This window comes from Molossus molossus, unplaced genomic scaffold (genome assembly GCF_014108415.1).
Source record: "Molossus molossus isolate mMolMol1 unplaced genomic scaffold, mMolMol1.p scaffold_m16_p_21, whole genome shotgun sequence".
In the NCBI taxonomy this organism is placed as follows: Eukaryota; Metazoa; Chordata; class Mammalia; order Chiroptera; family Molossidae; genus Molossus; species Molossus molossus.
Genome location: NW_023425357.1, coordinates 43,715,096 through 43,735,484, shown reverse-complemented (window position 1 = coordinate 43,735,484; position 20,389 = coordinate 43,715,096). Strand labels below are relative to the sequence as shown.

The 20,389-nt window shown below is 56.0% G+C and overlaps 1 protein-coding gene across 2 annotated transcripts in view; it reads left to right on the top strand.

The window, feature by feature from the left end:
- The window catches only part of SLC6A2 (solute carrier family 6 member 2), a 34,020-nt gene extending 17,744 nt beyond the window's left edge, over nt 1–16,276 (top strand). For both annotated transcript variants that reach the window (XM_036274856.1, XM_036274857.1), the window contains 10 exons: nt 7,014–7,148; nt 8,701–8,804; nt 9,907–10,031; nt 10,712–10,824; nt 11,906–12,034; nt 12,468–12,567; nt 13,365–13,465; nt 13,851–14,018; nt 15,643–15,714; nt 16,221–16,276. In XM_036274856.1, coding sequence (XP_036130749.1) covers nt 7,014–7,148; nt 8,701–8,804; nt 9,907–10,031; nt 10,712–10,824; nt 11,906–12,034; nt 12,468–12,567; nt 13,365–13,465; nt 13,851–14,018; nt 15,643–15,714; nt 16,221–16,244 — 1,071 coding nt within the window. In that variant the 3' untranslated portion in view covers nt 16,245–16,276. The remainder of the gene's footprint in view (nt 1–7,013; nt 7,149–8,700; nt 8,805–9,906; nt 10,032–10,711; nt 10,825–11,905; nt 12,035–12,467; nt 12,568–13,364; nt 13,466–13,850; nt 14,019–15,642; nt 15,715–16,220) is intronic.
- Nucleotides 16,277–20,389: the final 4,113 nt, after the last annotated feature.

Here is a 20,389-nt window from a genome sequence, read left to right as displayed (position 1 = left end):
GGGGCTCGGATGTGACACAGCGGCCGTTGGTCCTGGCTGGGACTCGGCTGGAGCTGTCAACCAGCACACTCTGGGTTGTTCCCACATCACCCCTCCATGAAGCTTGGGCTTCTCACAGCACGGGACCATGGGGCCTCCCGGGCACAGAAATGTGACAGGCTGCATGAGTGGGGGAAGGAAGCTCTGTCACCCGAGAGGGACTGCAAAGACTGTGGAGAAGGTGGCGTCTGGGCTAGGTCTGTAAGGACAGGCGCTGGTGGAGACAGAGTAAGGGGGAGGGTTTTCAGCAGGAGGAATGGCCTGAGCAAAGCACAGGTGCAGAAGCCCAGGTCAGCCTTGCCCAGCCTCTCGGTGCCTTTCCTGGACATCTGGAGCAGGGTCTCCTGGCCTGTGCAGGTTTCGCGCTGAGGGTGTGCGGCCTCCATGTTGCTGCTGGCCTCGGGGTGGGGTCAGGCTTCTCGTGTGGCACCTGGAGATTAAGCTCCCTGCAGCCATCGCCAGAGGGGCAGAGCCTGGACCGAGCTGTCTGCCTGCGGGGACAGTGCTGTCCTCTGGCAAGGCCCCTTCGCAGTCGTGGGGGTGTGGCAGGAACTTGCCCCAGCGAAGCCCCCAGGTGGAAGCGCGTCAACAGGAGCCACAGCCCACATCTGCGTAAGTCCCTGGTCAGCAGGGAAGGACCTCACGTAGCACATTCTTGTGCCCGGTCTCTAATTGTTTTTATAAACTGGCTCAGGAGGAAAACAAGAGGGTTTATTCCTTGCAGATTGCTTCCGGCCCGGGGCGGGGCTCCCTCCGCAGCCCGGCCCAGCGCCCTTCCTGTCCTGCCCAAAGCTCTGTGCTGGGAAGCTGGTGACCTCACGGCCGCGGCTGGGACGTGGGGGGGTGCAGTCTGAGCAGGAGAGGCCCCGGCCGTACACTCTCTGACCTTGACCCTGGGCCACCTCAGGGCAGAGGAGGGAAGTCTGAGTCAGGGCTCCGCGGGCCGTGCGCACCGCCGCTGGCCGCCCGGGTCCTGCCTGCGCATCTCCGTCCTGGGCCGAAGCGGCTCTCACCAACGACGAGCCTGGAAAGCGAGCACCCCCATGTGGACCTGAAGATCCTCGGGGCCACTGCTCCAAGCTGCTGACAGAAATGGGGAAACAGGGCCCAAGGGGCAGGCTTTCAGGGTAACCTTGAGCATGGCCAGGACTTGAACCTGGGTCTCGAATATACAAGAGAGTGAGTGGTAAGCACATGGCCCGGTGGTCAGAGCCTCTGGGTTGGAGTCCAGGTGCCATCATTTGCCACTGGGTGGCCTCAGGTGAGTGGTGCTCCCTGGGCCTCGGGGCCCTCACCTGCAGCGCGGTGCCAGCCCCCAGGGCCGCTGGGAAGGTGCAGTGACAGGTCCTCAGGGCAGGGCTGGCAGGTGGGAACTGCTCAACAAGTGATCCTTGTTCCTCTGTCCCTGCCACCCCTGCCGGTGCTCAGTGGTTTTCAAACTCTGCCAACTTCCCGTGGGGTGGAAGGAAGCCACAGGCCCAGGCCCCCACCTGCTCTGCTCACTGTTGAACTAAACTTCCAGAAGCCTTGAATCTTCATGCTTGGAGATAAATCTAAATGACAGCACTGGCCAGGGTCAGCCACCTCACTCTGTCCTCGTCACTGCCGGGCCTTGGGCTCTTCTAGGGAAGGGAAAAGACGGAACACCTCTCCAATTCTGGCAAAATTGGTGGGGTCAGGAGAGAGGAAGCTGGACCGATTCAAAGTAAATCTGAGTTCTAGAATATTTAAATAGAAAGATCTTTCATGTTAACTTTTGAGTTCAAGTCGTAATTCTAGCCAAGTCTCACCAGTTTGTCAACATAGGCTGGCCCTGCTTGCTTCAGTGACTCTACTGGACCCAGTTATAACAAATAACAAATTTGTGTATGAATGACGAATGGGCTAAAATATTTATAGCTCAGTGTTTTCTCAGGTAACCTCAGTGTGTACCCCTCAGCTCATAAATCTTAGTGTGTCTTCATTGTTAGTGCAAATGTCCCTAAAACCCAGTTCAAGGGATCACAAATGATAAATCACTGGAGGGTAAATTCAGGCGGTTTGTATCATCTCCGTGTTAGGGGAGACCTTAAACCTCGAGCTTCTCAGCCTTGAGTGCTCAGAAGAATCACAGGAGGGCTGTTAGCTCAGGTCCCTGGCTGCCTCCTGGAGAGCGTGACTCCGTGGGGCAAGGCGAGGACTGCATTTCGGACGTGCTCCTTGGTGCCCTCCATGCTGTGGGCCCACGAGCCTCACCTTGCCCTCGGCCATCCTTTGCCTCATGCGTGGATCCAGCAAGGTTGGCACACGGGCAATGACGGGACCCGGCGCCTCCTCTTAGAGAGCCCTGTTCAGTGGAAAGGCCTTCCTTCTGAGGGGCTAAGACCTCCCTCGTTGGGATTATCAGCCATTCAGTTTGGCTACCCTGGACCATGACAATTCTAACTTGTATCCATAGAAACACAAGGTGGGGGAGAATTTGGATTTGAGGTGACAGAAAACAGTGTCTTCTTGGGGAACCGATGACATTTGCCAAACCAGTGGGCTTCTCGTTGATCTTTTCATCTCATACCCAAACATAGACGCAGTTTGGCTTCACATGGCCAGAGAGCCACTGCAACTGAACATTTGAGAGCAGAGAAGCCTGGGGTGGGGCTGACAGCCCAAGGGTCCCTTCTCTTCGCCCTGTGTGCACAGGGGGCGCACGTGAGCATGAGTCAGCTGTTGGCCAAGGGCCCAAGAGCCCCCCTTCAACACAAGATCTTAGGCAACAGAACTCACTCCTGCCATCAATTCTGAAAACTTCCCACAAGACTCAGATGGTTTACTTCCAGCACATGTGTGTGGACAAAACACAGTCCCCTTTCTTGATGCTTTACTGCGGTCAGGGTAAGCTCAGCATGCCCTGGTGTGTTCCTGGGGCAACTGAATCCATGCTGGAGCCTCAGGCAGGGCCAGGCAGGGCGGCCTCCCCACTCCATGGGAGATTCCTGAGAGTCAGACTAGGGGCTGTTGTTTTTGGTGGGGGGAGTGGTGTTTTTGTTCCCTGCTGGGCTGGGCAGTGGACAGCAGGTAGGATCCAGGGAAGCCATCAGAGGGCTCTGCCTTGTGCCCGTCACCGAGGAGTTTGGCTTATTTGTCCCAATTTGGGAGAATAAATCCAGGATTAGTGTGAGGCCTTCCAGATGCAATGTCTTCACCTTCTAAAGCATGTTTTCCTCCTCGTTTGTTTTTGGCAATCTGTCCTTCTTGTTCCTACACCCCTCGGAGAAAACAGAAATCTAAGGCCCATACCTGCAAAGACCTCCCACGTAGCAAGGGAAGGATGGAGGAACGGTTGGATAACATGTCACAGAGGAGCCTGATGCCTCTCCTGTTTCCCTCAGAAGACATGACCAACCACTGATACGTTGAATTACTCCCTGACTCATTTGTTCATTTATTCTTTCACTAACTTAGTCATCCACTAACCCTCTAATTTACTACTGACCCACTCATTCATCTATCCATCCACTCAACCATGTGCTTGCCTAACCATCCAGCTATCCATATAACATCTACCCAACCATATATTCAACCATCCAGTCGTCCATCCATCCATTTAACAGTTCAACCATCCATCCACCCAACCATCTGTCCACCCAGCCATCCATCCATCCACCCGCCTGTCCATCCATCAGTCCATCTAGTCATCAATCCAATCATTCATTATACAACTGTCCACTCATTCATCCACCCATCCAACAAACATTCTTTAAGCATTCGTGTGAGCCATGTGCTGGGGATACAAGTTGGAAAACTATGGGTATTTTGCTTCGAAGGAGCTCATGGTCTGGAGGGAAAGACAGACGAGGAGGATAAATCCCAGCCCTTAAGCATAGTTATGGAAAACACGTGACCTTACTTTCTACATCTCAATTTTTGTGTTTAGCCCAGATTTCTCTAGGCTGGCAAAGAACTTCACCCTCACTTATGTTTCAGGACTTCTCCTTATGGGTGTGTAAAGATTCTCGGGGCTGCCTAGTGTCAGGACTTTGAGAGGCGGGGCCGTCTGGTCCTTAAGTCATGTTTCCTCTTGCGTTTCACTGAGTCTTCCTGGGGTCAGGTTATCCCGGCCCTGAGCACATTTCTGCTGGGGGCACAGCCTGCTGCCTGCGTCGCCCATGGCTGCATCCGCCCGTAGCCGGGATCTGTAGCCTTGACTACACGTTTACATTGTCAGGGGGTCTTTAACATACTGAAGTGCAGGCCTCGCCCCAGAATAAGTCAGAAACTCCAAGAATGGGATCTGAACTCTGACATTTTTATCTATACCTTCCCCCGAGTATGTCAGTGTGTAGTCGAGGGTAAGAAGGAAGGTGAGCCGGCCCACACAACCCCCTCTCCGCACCTTTCTTCTTTTTTAAAAATTATTTTTATTACTTTATTTTTTGTTACAAATGTTTCTCCTTTTTCCCCATTGACACCCTCATCCCAATCCCCTGCCTCGCCCCATCCCCAGCTTTGTTGTCTATGTCCACTGGTTACACATACATGCATGTAAGTTCTGTGGTGTATCTCTTCCCCCCATCCCCTTCTAAGGTTTGTCAGTCTGCACCCCACTTCTATGTCTCTGGGTCAGTTTTGTTCATCAGTTTGTTTTGTTCTTTATATTCCACAAATAAGTGAGATCATGTGGTATTTGTCTTTCTCTGATTGACTTGTTTCACTTAGGATAATACTCTCCAGGTCCCTCCATGTCGTCTCAAAGAGTAAGAGACCTTTCTTACAGCTGCATAGTACTCCATTGTGTATATGTACGACTGCTTTTTTATCCATTTGTCTACTGATGGACATTTGGGCTGTTTCCAGATCTTAGCTATTGTAAATAGTGCTGCTATGAACATGGGGGTACATATATTCTTTCTGATTGTTTTTTTAGGCTTCTTAGGGTATATTCCTAGAAGTGGGATCACTGGGTCAAATGGCAGTTCAATTTTTAATTTTTTGAGGTAACACCATATTGTTTTCCATAGTGGCTGCACCAGTCTGCATTCCCACCAGCAGTACACCAGAGTCCCCATTTCTCCACACCCTCACCAACACTTGCTTGATGATTTGTTGATGGCAGCCATTCTGACAGGTGTGAGGTGATACCTCATTATTTTTTATTTATTTTTTATCCTCACCTGAGGATATTTTTCCATTTTTTGTACAGATAGAATGGGAGAGAGAGAGAGAGGAAGGAAGAGAGTGAGAAACATCGACGTGAAGGGACACATCGAGTGGTTGCCACCCGCACAACCAACCAGGGCCGGGGACAAACTGCAACCGAAGTACGTGCCCTTAGCGTGAACTGAACCCGGGTCTCTCCAGACCGCAGGCCGACGCTCTAACCGCTGAGCCAAACTGGCCAGGGCAGATACCTCATTATTGTTTTAATTTGCATCTCTGATGATTAGTGATGTTGAACATTTCTTCATATGTCTCTTGTCCATTTGTATGTCCTGTTTGGAGAGGTGTCTATTTAGCTCCTCTGCCCCATTTTTAATTGGGTTCTTTGTCTTCCTTTTGTTGAGTTGTATGAGTACTCTATATATTTTGGAAATTAACCCCTTATCTGATGTATCATTGGCAATGATGTTCTCCCATACAGTGGGTTGCCTTTCCATTTTTATGGTTGTTTCTTTAGCTGTGCAGATGCTTTTTAGTTTGATGTAGTCCCATGTGTTCATTTTTTCCTTTGTTTCTCTTAGGTGATGTATCAGTGAAAATTCTGCTGCGTCTGATGTCTGAAATTTTGTTGCCTACATTTTCTTTCAGGATACTCTTCCACTTTTTATATCTTCCTCTATTTCTTTTTTTCAATGACCTATAGTTTTCTGTTAAGAGGTCCTTTACTTCTTTGGTTAAGTTTACACCTAGGTATCTTAATTTTTTTTGCCGCAATGGTAAATAAGATTGGTTTTTTTTAGTTTCTCTTCCTGTGAGTTTATCATTGGTGTATAAGAATGCCATTGAGCCCTGGCCGGTTTGGCTCAGTGGTTAGAGCGTTGGCCTGTGGACCAGAGAGACCCAGGTTCGGTTCCCGCTAAGGGCATGTGCCTCGGTTGCAGTTTGTCCCCAGCCCTGGTTGGGTCGTGCGGGTGGCAACCGCTCAATGCGTCCTTTTCATGTCGATGTTTCAAAAAAAAGAATGCCATCGAGCTCTGGCCGGTTTGGCTCAGCAGTTGGAGCATTGGCCTGCGCACCAGAGAGTCCTGGGTTCGGTTCCCACTAGGGACATGTACCAAAAAAAATGCCATCTATTTCTTGACGTTAATTTTGTATCCTTCTACTTTGCCAAATTCATTTATTAAGTTTAGTAGATTTCTGATGGCGTCTTTAGGGTTTTCTATGTACAATGTCATGTCATCTGCAGATAATGACAGTTTCGCACCTTTCTTATCAGTTCCTCTACCTTGGCCAGGGTGGGGCGGGGTCTCCTTTTAGTTCGGGGGCATCTCTTCTTGTGTGGGTTTCTGGACAGTGCACTGTCCCTGTGTCCCGGAGACATCCGCCGAGGGGAAGCAGGCCAAGTGCTAGCTCTGCCCGCCCCCCCCCCCCCGGACCAGTGCATTGGCAAGGTGCGCTGGAGTGCGGTTAAAGGGGGGGGGGCAGAGGGCACACAGGCGGCTGAGCCTCGCTCTTCCTGGGCAGCTTGAATGGGTCAGGAGAGGCAGCTTGTGGACAAGGAGGTGTCAGGCGCCGTGAGGACCTGGCCTTTGTCCTCGTGCGCTTAGCCCTAGGGCAGCACTGTGCCCACCCGGTGTGGCTGCCCCCCCTCCCCCTTGGTTCAGAGCTCTCCAGGGTTGGTCCCTGTCGGCTCCCTCTGTGCTGGAGTCCGGCCAGGACCGGGCCTGAAGGTGGAGCTCGGGGCCTGCGCACGGGGTGAAGGGCGGTGGGGGAGGGTCTGGAGGGGAGGGCCCGTGCCCCAGGCAGAGCAGGGCTCTCAGGGCCAGCTTGTCCATCGGCAGGTGGTGTGGATCACGGCCACGCTGCCTTACCTCGTGCTGTTCGTGCTCCTGGTCCACGGCATCACGCTGCCCGGCGCCTCCAACGGCATCAGCGCCTACCTGCACATCGACTTCTACCGCCTCAAAGAGGCCACGGTCAGTGCCCGGCAACCACCCACCGAGGGCCAGGCTTGGGGTCCTCAAGCAGGCAGCGACAGAAAGTCTGGTCCCAGCTCCGCCTACACTTGTGTGACCGAGACGATCCTTCCCTGTCCGGCTGTGGCTTCTCCGCCTGAGCAGTTTGCACTGTGGGTCTCCACCAGCCTGTCCACCTCTGAGGGCCTGGGATTCTGTGGTCCCGTTGGGTGGCCTTCGTAGACCGCTCTTTTCAAGGGGAGCAGTGCTCTGTCCTGGGTTTTCACCCCTGCTCTGTGCATGCCCCCACCCACTGAGCTACCCAGCCCTCTTCCCAGTCTCCAGTGCCCATCATCCCGAGGTGACGGCACGGGGGTGGCATCAGCCCCAGGGAGGCCTGGGCCCTGCTGACGGCCCCCCCACAGCCCCTCCCGCTCGGTCCTGCCGCAGGCACAGACCACAGAGAAGGGGTGAATGTGGAGTCCAGAGCAGGTGGGTGAGGTGGGGAGCAGGTGATCTTGGAGGGACCAGGGCCTTGAGCATCTTCGAATCATGGCAGAGACGGTCTCCAGCTCTGCCCTTGGCCCCGCCTCGGTGACGGTGCCTCGGTGTTGTTCCCTCACTGTTCCCGAAGGCTTCTTCACACTCTCTTTGAACCCACAATGATTCTGGTAACACAGGATGAGGAGGGGCGCCTCCCAGGGTTACAACGTCACACACACCACAGGGGTATAGCCAAGCAACCAAGAGAGAAACCCGTACCCTTAGCAACTGTCAGTAAGCGGACAGAGCACAGGACATGAGTCAGCCTTGTAAACGGTGACACAAGTCAGATTTCTATTTGCTCTGCAACGGTTTGAATGGCCAGTTCTTCCCAACAAGTGGAAATGCGCCAGGTGCCGTCCCAGGAGCAGATCCGTCCGCTCCATCAGGTCGGCCCTCTCCTCACACCCGTGCTCGCGAGTGGGGTGCGGACAGGAATCTCACAACCCAGTGGCAGCAATGGGTGGGCTGGGTGTAGTCATTCCCGCTGCACAGCTGAGGAAACTGACACACAGAGACACGGACTTGGCCAGGACCAGACCGGGAGGCGGGAGCTCAGACACGGGCTCAGATCCCCAGGCTTCCAGCCATGTGCTGTCATCGCCCAAAGATGGACTATGTAGACCTCATTGGCCCCCAGGAACCAACACCATGTGGGCTGGGAGACATCCCTTTCTGAAGACGTCACCATGACTCCCGAGAGTCCTAGCCCTTTGCCCTCACTCCATCCACACAACCTGAAACTGTTAGCTGATTAATTTTCTTTGACAATCAGAACATGAAATTCAGTTCCCCCAGGGTGAGCTTACTCCTGACCACTCAAGACCGGGAGATGCTAGAGAGACCCAGCCTCTCTGCCCTGTTATTTTGTTAAGGCTTCTGGGGGGACGGGGTGCACACTGCTGACTCGGGCTCAGGCCTTGTGTCCTGGGGTCTCAGAGCATTCCGGGGCGTCCCAGCCTTTTTGGAGTTGAGAGAGCATCCCGTTCTTGAGAGAGCAGAGGCTGATGGCTCTGTCTGCTCACCTCAGGTATGGATTGATGCTGCAACTCAGATATTTTTCTCCTTGGGGGCTGGATTTGGAGTCCTGATTGCATTTGCCAGTTACAACAAATTTGACAACAACTGCTACAGGTAAGGTCCTTCTCGAGGTTCTGGAAAACACTTAATCCCAGGGATCAGTCCTTGCAGGGATGGGAGAGAGGGCTCTGGTCTGGGACACGTCAACTTTTCTTCTGGGGTTTCTTCCTCTGTGAAGTAGGCAGAGTGGACCATCCTGGGGTTCCGCGAGCCTAGCATGGCCTGTGGGGTCCGATGAAGTCTCTTCCACGCAGGGCACCCCTGAGACACTGGGAGAGGGGCTGGGAGAGCTGAAGCCATCGGCGCCGGGAGATCCGAGGGGTGGGTGGTTGGGACAGAATGGTACTGTGTGGCTCTCAGAGCAGACAGCACTGTCTGTCTGTCCGTCCGATGCCCAGGCAGGCAAGGGTGGAAAATCCAGGCTGGTCAGGTGAGCGGTGAGGGCCTGGCAGAGCAGACTCTGCACGTGGGCGCAGATTGGGCCTGGCTCCGTCACTCTATCAGAGGCTGAAGACAGAGTCGCACCCCCTCTGGTACAAGACAGAGCAGGACGCCGGCACACCAGTGGGGCAGGTTGTAGGAAGGCTAAGGAGGTGGGGCGGTCAGCAAGCGCATGGAGCAGAGTTTGAGGTGGGCTTTGGGTCGTCAGGGTTGTGACCGCAGACACAGGTGGATGGCACGCATGGTGAGGAGCAGCCTGAGACGGCCAGGAGCTGAGAGGCGTGTGGGCTAGCAGGTTGACTGGCTTTATTTGTTCAGAGTATGCGTATTAGGGACTCTTGGAAAATGAGTCCCTCATGTGCACTCCCTGGAAGGAAGGTTGGGTCATCTTAGCAAAGCCCTGGGTGCCTGGGTGAAAAGCTGAGAGACACTGGGGAGCCATGGAAAGTTGGCTGGAGAAGGAGGCTGTTGACTCAATTCCCCAAGAGCTTGATACCAGACTCTGGTCTCGGAGTATTTCACCCAGAAGCTGTTGACCTATTTTCCTTCGCCTGTAGGTACTCACACCATGGGAGGGCCCTGGGATCCACAGGGCAGCAAGGGAGCTGGAGGTGTTCGGAGGTGCTCGAAGCTGCAGATTCCACGGGTGGTCCAGTGATCAATGAGCAGGGTCAGGAGCGTCAGGGGACTTGAACTAACAGTGATCTTTCCCCAGGGATGCCCTGCTCACCAGCACCATCAACTGCGTCACTAGCTTCATCTCTGGGTTTGCCATCTTCTCCATCCTCGGTTACATGGCCCATGAGCACAAGGTCAACATAGAGGATGTTGCCACAGAAGGTGGGTGGGCAGCCCTAGCCTGCTGAGAGGGGGGCCGAGAAGCCCCCTCATTCATGGCTTCCCAGCTCCGCGGTGGCTGTGTGACTGCAGGGCTGGACATGGAGGTTTCCAACTGCCCACGGGGTGGGGGGATCCCAGGCCGGCCCGGCCTGCAGATGTGACAGAACATTCCTCCAAGCCGGGCAGATGTTGGAGCATCTGCTCTGTGCCAGCTCTGTGCTGAGCTCTGGACGTGCCTGCTCACGCCGAGAGTGTGAATAGACCCCCTTTAACTGTGAGAAAGCTGACGTGCAGACAAACTTGCCCACGGTCCCCAGCTGACCAGTCCAACTCTGGAGCCTGAGTCCTTCCCAGCGTCCCAGTATTCTCATGACCACTGCGAAGCTGAGACCGGGGAGCTTGGGAGAGGGAGAGGGTCCGCACGTGCGCAGGAGGAGGGTCTGAGGCATAACTGTCCCGCGCGGTGCTGCTCTCTGGGCCACCTCCTGGGCGCAGGGGTGAACTGCACGCTGGAGCTGCCTTCGCCTGTCCTCTCCAGACCCTGGCTTTCCCTGCCCACCTGTGACTGACCAGGCACCACCGTCCGGCCTGGGGCTGATTGGCCCTCAGAATGTCTCCTCCCTCCTGCAGCTCGGACCAGCCGTCCCAGCCAGTGATGGGTCCCTCGATGTTTCTTACAGGAGCCGGCCTGGTCTTCATCCTGTACCCGGAAGCCATCTCCACCCTGTCGGGCTCCACGTTCTGGGCTATTGTGTTCTTCATCATGCTCCTGGCTCTGGGCATTGACAGCTCCGTGAGTGACCCTGCTCAGGGTGCCCTCCACACACGGTTCTCACCATTGGAGCCCCTAGTCAGTGGTCATTTCCAGAAGGCCCTATTTACATGCAAAGAAGGGAGTGAGTCCTCTCTCAGAAAGGCAAGACTTAGGCCAAAGCCAGGAACCAACAGAAGCCCACTGGCACCGTGGGAATCCACGTCGGGCCTCCGCAGATGGGCCAGCCCCCGCCCCCCCTTGCAGGGGGACCTGAGCTCAGACAGGTGCGGGGCTCCTCCGCCGAGCGGGGCACTCTTCCCGTCACTGTGTCACTGTTCCGTCGCGAGCCAGCAGCAGCACCGGGCACCCCATTTTATTTACCCATCTGCAGGGTTAGATCAGAGCCCCTCTTTACATCTGTGTCCACCCTTCAGGAGCACGCGGGCAGTTTGCCTCAGAGTAGGGCCAGCAGACAGCGTCCCTCCCGCCTCCCAGTAGGTGCGCCGGGCAGTGTGTGGAGAGGGCTGGGAGGCTGCTCCAGGTCCCTAGGAAGGAGCCCTGACTTTGCCCACCACGGGGAGAGGAGGCAGGTCGTGGCTGGGAGCGGTGGCCTGCGTCCTGCCTGTCCGCCTTCCCGGGCGCGGATCACTTAAGCAAACGCATGATTGTTACCATAGGAGGCAATGACAATAGTTTGCCCATAGCTGGGGGCACCCTGAGAGTGGACTTGGAGGTGACCCCTCTGCGGGGTGATAAGGGCAGCAGCCAAAATCCTTGGCGGAAGCTGCTGCCGGGTTCCCAGCACTAGCAGCTCCAGAAGACCCTAGTTAGTGCAAATGCATTGCGGGGCGGGGCATTTTGGGCTCATCAGAACCCACTGGGGCTGAGCAAGGGGGCAGGAGACAGGTGCCTGTGGATCAGGGGGCACAGAATTAACTCTTCACCCTCTGCCACGTAGTTTCTGGGTCCTGAGTTTGGTTGAGAACAGGTAGAAGTGGGGCGAGAGGCTGAGGAGGAAGGCAGTACCTGCCCATTTCTCCGAGAGGCGAGGCGGTCCCAACCGCGGGAGGTCACCGAGCCTGAGACCCAGGTGCACCCCACCCTGCCTGGTTCCCTCCAGATGGGAGGCATGGAGGCCGTCATCACAGGCCTGGCTGACGACTTCCTGGTCCTGAAGCGACACCGAAAACTCTTCACATTCGGCATCACCCTCGGGACCTTCCTCCTGGCCCTGTTCTGCATAACCAAGGTGAGAGGCTGCACCCCGGGTCACCTGGAGCATGTGGGCTGCTGGGGCAGTCAGGCATTTCCAGCCTCATGGGCAGGGCCGGGTGAGCTCAGAGGACACCAGACATCCTCAGTCCTGTGGCCCAGTCCCCTAGGGGACACACGCTGTCATCTCCCACGTCTGAGCCTCAGGACTCCAGGCACCCCTGGTGTGAGACAGCGGGAGTCCCTTTGACACCCTCGCTTTATGCTGGCTCAATACCCACCCTCAGACGCCCTGACCCCAGCAGGCCTTTGTCAGGATGCAAATGAGTAACATCCGTACAGTAGCACCAACCCGTGACCCACGTTCTCTCTGGTCCTGAGAGAGGGACAGGGCACAGGTGTGCTGTGCGGCTGGACCTGTCGGGCCGTTTCCAGCCAAGAGTGCCTGAGGCTTTCTCCCCGCGCCCCAGGGTGGAATATACGTGCTGACCCTGCTGGACACGTTCGCGGCCGGGACCTCCATTCTCTTCGCTGTGCTCATGGAGGCCATCGGCGTCTCCTGGTTCTATGGTATGTGCTGGGCCTGTGTTCTGGAGCCTCACCCCTGGGGAGCAAGGGGCAGCCACCGCCCAGTTCCAGAGCTGAGCGAATTCCTTGTCAGGACAGCTCATCTTTGCATGAACCCCTTAAACAGCGGCCACAAGGCCCGGGGGCCGCCAGTGTCAGCCGTCAGAGGAACTCGGGGGGAGCGGCTGACCCCCGAGCCCCGCGGCTTGCTCTAGAGCAGGCTGCCTGACCCACAACAGAAGACGGTGCGAGTGAACTTGATTTCAGATGAACCATGCGTGGCTGTTTGTGTGTATGTCCCCAACACTGCACGGACACCCGTCGGAGAGCCGGTGGTCCGGGGTCCTGCATGTGAGCGGCGGATCTGGGCTGCAGGCGGAGCGTGTGGCCGGGTGTCCAGTGTGTCATCACCGTGTGTCTCTCCTGCGTCACATCCGAGCGTTAGTCCTGTTCTCAGTGTGTCCTGTGACTCAGAACGACACTTGTGTGTGTCGGCCGCTCTGCCACTGGCCCGTGTGGATGGGCGTGAACGAGACGGGAAATCGGGCTTTGGAGTCAGGCTGGCCTGGCAGGGTGGCCGGGGGCCAGGTCCCACCCCTCTCCGGGCCTGTCGCCCTCTGAGAAACCCACTGTGGCCGCACAGAGTGACCCTGTCCGTTCTGACCGGCCAGGTGTCCATCCCAGGGTGGGTGCAGGTGTCCTGCCTCACTGCTCTGCTCTCCACCTGAGGCCGGACCCTGGCGGGGCAGCAGGGGTGGCCCGGGCTCTGCAGAGCCACAGTGACAGGCTGCCGTGTGCAGGTGTGGACAGGTTCAGCAGCGACATCGAGCAGATGATGGGGTTCAAGCCGGGCCTCTACTGGAGAGTGTGCTGGAAGTTTGTCAGCCCCGCCTTCCTCCTGGTGTGTAGTGTGCCCCGGGGTCCTGGGTGGGGGCTGTGCCCGGGCTGGGGTGAGGTGGGCATGTTGGCTTCTTAGGGGTGGAGGTTCTGGGGGGCAGTCTGCTCATGCCCACAGGACACTGAGGACGCTCAGGCCGGTTGACACCATGGTGGACTTCCGTCCTAGCGGTCTCCAGCCTGAGCCAGGTCCTCAGCGGCTGCGTGTGCCCCTCTCAGTCCAGCGCCAAGGTCACCTGTCCTTGCTTCTTCTCCTTCCCTTGCTCCCGTGTCATCTGCCTCTTGAATCCTTTCTCTTCTCCTTCCTTCTCTGTCTTCTCTGCCCCTGGTAATCCATCTCACACCCCTCACTCCTGTGTCTCCCCTCCCTGCCCCCCCGTCTCCCGCAGTTTGTGGTGGTGGTGAGCATCATCAACTTCAAGCCACTCACCTACGATGACTACACCTTCCCGCTCTGGGCCAACTGGGTCGGGTGGGGCGTCGCGCTGTCCTCCATGACCCTGGTGCCCACCTACATGGTCTACAAGTTCCTGAGCACGAGGGGCTCCCTCTGGGAGGTGAGCTCTGGCCCGGCGGGGAGGGCGGGGAGCAGCCCGGGAGGGGCATCGGAGCCACTCCTGTCAGGTGGGAGGGGACACTCGGGTCTGACCGGCCCACCGCGTTGGCCAGTGTGCACCCCACACTCGTAACCCAGGGCTGGGAGCACGGGCCTGGCAGGAAAAGGGCATGCCTAGCCGGGTGCCTGGCGCCTGGCAGACACAGCACATGCTTCCGGCCCGGGGTCGCATGTCCCAAGCACAGGGATCCACGAGCATCTGCGGCCATTCCTACTGGTACTTACGCAGGAAGGGGACGCTCAGCCCTCCCGTCCCGAAGGATGAGTTAGATCAGTGGCCTTCGTGGCGGCCCTCCTGTGTCCCCTTCTAAGGTTTGTCATGTCCCAGCTCTCTGGTCCAAGCTCACTGCCTGCCGCTTCCGAGCCTGCACCTGGCCGGCCCCCACCAGAGCTGCCGCCTGTCCCTTCTTGCCGGTGCGGTGCGCGCAGACCGTCAGTGGAGCGCGTCTTCCTCCTCTGGCTGTCGGGACGCCGTCTTTTACAAACAGTGGTGATGGCCTCTTTCTGACATGTCTGACTTTGCAAGACAAAGATTTCATCCCTTCATTGGCCTGCCCCCCGCCCCCCCCCCCCCCCCCCCGCCTCACCGACTGGTGCTGCCATCTCCCGGCCTGGCAGTATCCGGCACACACAACCTCCTGCAGCTCACTTTCGTTTTCAGTTTTGTTTTAAAGATCTTTTTATTGATTTTGAGAGAGAGAGAGAGAGAGAGAGAGAGAGAGAAATATCAATGTGAGAGCGGTAAATCCAGCAGCTGCCTCCCGCACTGGGGATGGAGCCCGAGACCTGGGCATGTGCCCTGACCAGGAATTGAACCGGCGACCTTTTGGTGCAGGGATGACACTTAACCAGCTGAGCCACACCGGCAGGGCTGGAGTTCACTTCTTAATGAGGGGCCAAATGAACAACAGAAGACCGCAGGGAGTGAGCTCTGCGAGAACTTAGGGCAGAGGGTCCCAGCAGGGCTGTGGCCTCCCCCCCCCAGTTCCTTGTGACATGTCTATGAAATGTCAAGTCCAGGAACTTCTGGGTCACCTGGAGGGCCCATATTCTGAGTTCGTCCCGGGTATGGGAACCAGGACCTGCTTCCCGCTTTTTATTCTCCACACCTTGGGAGCGGGGGGAGCTTCCCACCACCTGGTGATCAGTCAGGGGTCCCAGACGCAGTCCCCGAGTCGTGCCCGGTGTCTGCACCCGGAAGTCTGCCCCAGTGCCAGGCAGGTCCAGTCCCAGCTGCTGGGCTACACCACGGACTTGACTCTCCTCGTGGTGTAAAACCACCACGTGTTTGCTCAAGGCTTGTCCCCTCCATGCGCTGTGGGCTCCTCCCAGGCAGAGACTGTGTGGGTCTCCTCAACTCCGGACCCCAGGGTGTGACCGCAGTCGCTGGAGGAATGACTCAAAGTGAGCCGACCAGAGTTGGGTGTCTTGTATGACCTTGTACACTGTTCATGTGGGACTTCAGGGCCAACTAGCAGGTGCCCTTATCTGGGGGTGCCCGCTGGGCTGCTGAGAGGGTGTCCCCGGGCCCAGCTGAGGCCTCCCCCTTCTGCAACCTCTCACAGAGACTGGCCTATGGCATCACACCGGAGAACGAGCATCACCTGGTGGTCCAGAGGGACGTCCGGCAGTTCCAGGTGGGTGCGGCCTGGCCGGTTCGTGCGGGGGGCTGCGGGAAGGGCCTCGCTGCTCCCTGCTGTGCACTGGATGCCGGAGGCAGGGCCACACGCCACACGCCACCTGCCAGAGCACACGGGTCTGGTGCCGGGGGCCGGAGGGCTGTCCTCGCCCTCTGCCAGCCCTCCCCCACCTCGCAGGTCTTTGGTCCTGGAAGACCAAGTGCCCTGTTGTCTCCGTGCGTTGTCACCATGGGGTGTCGCCATGCTAGGCTGAGAATTTCTTATCTTGAAGGAAGCTTTGTGGGTATATCAGTAATATGTTGACCTGAGAACTACCTTTTCCCCTTCAAAGCATCCCTGGCAGGGGCTGTGGGGGGTCTGGGTGCGCCCCCTGCTTCGGATTTGCTGTATGACTTTGGGAAGGCGCTTTGCCTGTTTGGGCTGTGGTGGCAATTAGGAAATGAGTCTGCATGTTCTGGGGGTCCCGCCGCGCTGGCACTGAGGCCTGGCTGTCTTTCCTGCAGCTGCAGCACTGGCTGGCCATCTGAAGCGGCCCGAGGAGGGACCCCGCCGCGCCAGCATCCAGGTCAAGGCATCTGCTTCGCTGCCACCCAGACGCCGTCTAGGGATTCCTCTCCCGGCAGATGCCCCTCCGGACCCCTTCCTCCCGTCCCAGTTACAAATGGTTTCGCACTCTGGTTTTCCTTCACCTTCTGTTCGTCAGACCTGGGGGCTGGGGCTTGGCTTTGTGAGCCTTGAGGGAGAAGAAGAGGCAGGAACAGGAAACACGAACGACTTCTGTTGAACCTCTTTTGTTCTGGGGACTTCTCACCCAGCGTGAGAGCTGGCCCAAGTGGGTCCACAGCTCCCGCGGAATTCCCCGCCGTGTCTGCTTGTATTGTGAGCCACAGAAGAAACCCTCAGTCCACCCAGTCGGAGGGAAGGCGTTGCTATGGGTCGGACATGGTGAACCAAACACCAACAAAAGGAGTTGGGGGTGGTGAACACAGATCTTCCACCTGCTGCCCACCCCCTCCCGCAAGCCCTCTGGGGTCTGAACCGTGGTCGGGGAGCTTGGGCGCATCTGTCCCTGTCATGAGATCCGTGGATCCGTGGAGAGGTGCTTTGGGGGAATTCAAACAGAAACCTTCATAGTTAGTTTTACTTGGGCTACTCTGAGTCTGATTCGCGCATTCTGGAACATTCTTCCGGCTGCTGTGGTCAGATGGTTCGGAGCCATGGCTGTCACGGGAAGAATGCAGGTGAGCCCCAGTGAGCAGCTGCTGCAGAAGTGACACCGGGTCGTGGAGGCCACGCAAGGTTTCACTCTGTCGGGCACATGGAGCATGGAAACCCGTCTGTGGTTCCTGAGACCTTCCTGGGAGGCTTGGGTCAGGGACCCAGTGAGCCAGAGTGTATCTCTGCTGTGGATTCTCTGCTGTCCTCGAGGCCAGGTGGGTGTCCGGGGACAGCCCGACAGGCTGTCTGTTCACGGACCCCTGCAAAGTCTTTCCCTGGGAATGCCACCCAGCTCGGACCAGGGTCTCGACGGATGAGTGTTGTCCCTGGAAACTCCCCGTGTCTCTCATTATGGACTAAACTTGGCACACGGAGGGCAGCACGAAACCAAGCGTACGGCAGCCTGGCCACGCAGGCTGAGAGGACACGATTCTTAGTTGATAGAACAGGCTGGAGGCTGGAGAGAATGTCTAGATCCACTTCGGCTAGAGACTCCCAAGTGGCGCCCTCTGGTGTTGGTAGTAGTTAGTTCCAGCTCCTTCAGAGAAATGATTCATAGTTTGGTGAAGTTGGTGGCATCTATTTGGGGTTTCTGTTTATGGTTTGAGTCTTTTACACCCATGTTAGAACTCTAGATTTGTGGGTTCTTACTGTGAGGGTGGGAGTCCCTTTTGCAGAGTCTTGGGGGGTGGAGGGAAGAGGTCACTTTACTTACATTGGAGTGTAGGGAGACATATCCAGAAGGTGCTTTGCATAAAACGAGGTAGGATGTCACTGAGCCCAGCTGATTGATCGATTGTGATCATGCTGTCTGTGAAAGAAGGTTGTGAGAGCCAGCTAGGGGCAAGGAGGTGGTTTTCTGCTGAGTCAGGGTGCTTGGGTCATTCTTTAGCAAAAAGAGGAAAATCAGGAGACTCTTTATCTTTCCATATAGAAACTCCCAGCTCAAAGTTTGAGGCAACCCAAATGGCAGTTGGGACCTGGGAGTGTCCCAGAGTGGGGCAATAGGTGGGGGTCTGGGAGACGAGAGCAGAGTGACCCATCTGTTACTGATGGAGTCCATGGGCGACTTCGAATCCTCCCACGAAGGGCAGGTCCTCCCTAGCTGTTACAAGTTTTTTGCAAAGCACCTTCACCCACATCACCTCCCACCCACCCAGTGAGGACTGCAGGGTTGGCTTCTGTCTCCCCGTTTCCCAGGCGAGAAAACCAAGGCCCAGCATGTCAGAGTCTCAGCTATGGAGACATCCAGTCCGACCCTCAAGTCAGATCCCTTGACTTGCAGTCCAGAGCACTTTGAAATTCCCTGCCCTGTCGGGTTCACCCACCCAGGGCTGTCCTTCCACATACACAGAAATGCGGCCAAGGGGCCAAAGAGGGTTTCTGAGCAAAGAACAAGGTGTTGGAAGAAGGGAGGAGGGGAGAGGATGCCATCCGTTCTCCTCCAGCTGGTTGCCCGGGGGGAAGGGACTCGGCCGCTCTCTAGGTGACAGGAGCCTCTGAAACGGTGGGATGACAGCCGAGTCTACCGGCTGAACGGAGAGGACCAGACGAGCCCTGGTGTCAGAGCAGGACACACTGCCGAGGGCCGGCGGATCGCTCTCTGCCGTCTACATGTGACCCTTCTGCCTCCAGACATTTGCCCGAAGCTGACTCCGTGCCGTGGTGCTAGCTTAACTAACGCCAAACCAACACAGCGGTGCTGCCTTGCGGCAGAAGTTGGCTCTGAGCCCGGAGTGGGGGAAGCTGGCCCCAAGCCCAGGGCCTGGGGAGCGAGGGACCCAAGGCCTCGGAAGTTCTCGTGGAAGTGCTGGGAGACCTCTGGGTGCACCTTCCACCCACACGTAATGTGCTTTATCACAAGTAACGCTTGACTTCTGTTTTGTGCCCCCCTTTCTTATAGCAGAGGTGACCCAGGATTAGGGTACTACTGTGTACTGTACATGACACTCTTGGTATTTTACAAGACTTTAAAAGGATTATTATTTTCCATGAAATGTACAATATCTGTTTAAGACCATCACGTTAACATCTACTCAATGCTAGTTAATTAGCATGCACCTGTTCGCTGGTCTTCTAGATGCAGATGGACCAAGGAGAAGGGAGTGTCCAGCTCTTGCCAAATATCCTGCTGAATAAAAATCCCCAAAGCTGCCTTAATTCCCAGAGGGGTTCCTGCCCAGGTGGGAGCCGGTCTCTTTGCGTATGATACTCTTCGCAGCCCTGATAATGTGAGACACTCTTACCAAAGAAGCCCCCGGAGCTCATTCCAGCTGCTCGTTCCCTTTGAAAGCCGTGCAGAAGCGCAGAGAGGGCCGCGGTGCCGCGGACCAGCTGGGTGCCCGGGAGAGTGGTGTCATTTCTCCGCATTTCCAAGTCCTCTGCCTGTAAACCCAGGGAACCAAAGGCCCATCCAGTTAAGAAAGCTCACGTCTCCCTACACTGTTCTTGTGCTCAACCGGCAATGAAGGAGGCACACCGTGCACTATTGGACTTTGCAGAAGGGTCCCGTGACTCATAACCTCTGGAGCAGAGAAATGTCAGATTTCTGGCCTCCAGAACTTTGATTTTTTTATTTTTAGACATTCAGTAGTTCCTCCACTATTTCTTCAACTGATGCCAGAAATGCTTGGTATTTAAAAAATAAAATCCATCCCGGCCAGTGTGGCTCAGTGGTTGAACATCGTCCCGTGCACCTAGAGGTCACCGGTTCGGTTCCCAGTCAGGACACATGTCCGAGCTCAATCCCCCATGTGGGACCTACAGGAGGCAGATGACAGATGTTTCTTTCTTATCGATGTTTCTATCTTTCTCCCTCTCCCTTCCGCGCTCTCACTAAAAAAAATAAAATTAATAAAAACATTAAAAATAAATACATAAAACAAAATCCAACCCTTTTGTGTTAAGGACTAACATGTTGCCTTGACCTTGTAAGTCCCAGGATCCACGGGTCTGTGGATTTGCAGCCACAATCAAGAAGTCACCAAACTACCAGTGCACATGACCTTACTTTTGGGATGTCTACCCTCATCCCTCTGTTTCTCCACTTCTGTGTAAATAAGGACTCTTCAAGCTGTCCCCTCTGTGTCATGGACTGTTCCAATGTCATGCAGATTTCCATGTCTGGTGTGGACTTATTTTAAAGCTGTTCTCTTCATAGAAAAATAACTGTATAGAATAATAAAGGATAGTCCTGTGCAATGTGTCGGGTAGTAGAGTTCTCTCTGCCATGAAGGTCAGATGCTCCGAATTACATAGGTCTGTCTATGATCGGCCCCGAGCCAGCACAGAGAGCTCCTGGTCAGAGTGACCCCCTTTCACTCAAATAACTGTTTGTATAACCCATGGAGCAGGAGACCGAAGGGTTGAATCTACAATCCTAGCTCTGAGGAGGACACATTTATATGTAAATGGAAAGTGGAGACCAAGTGGCACCAGGTTGATTATCTAGTTT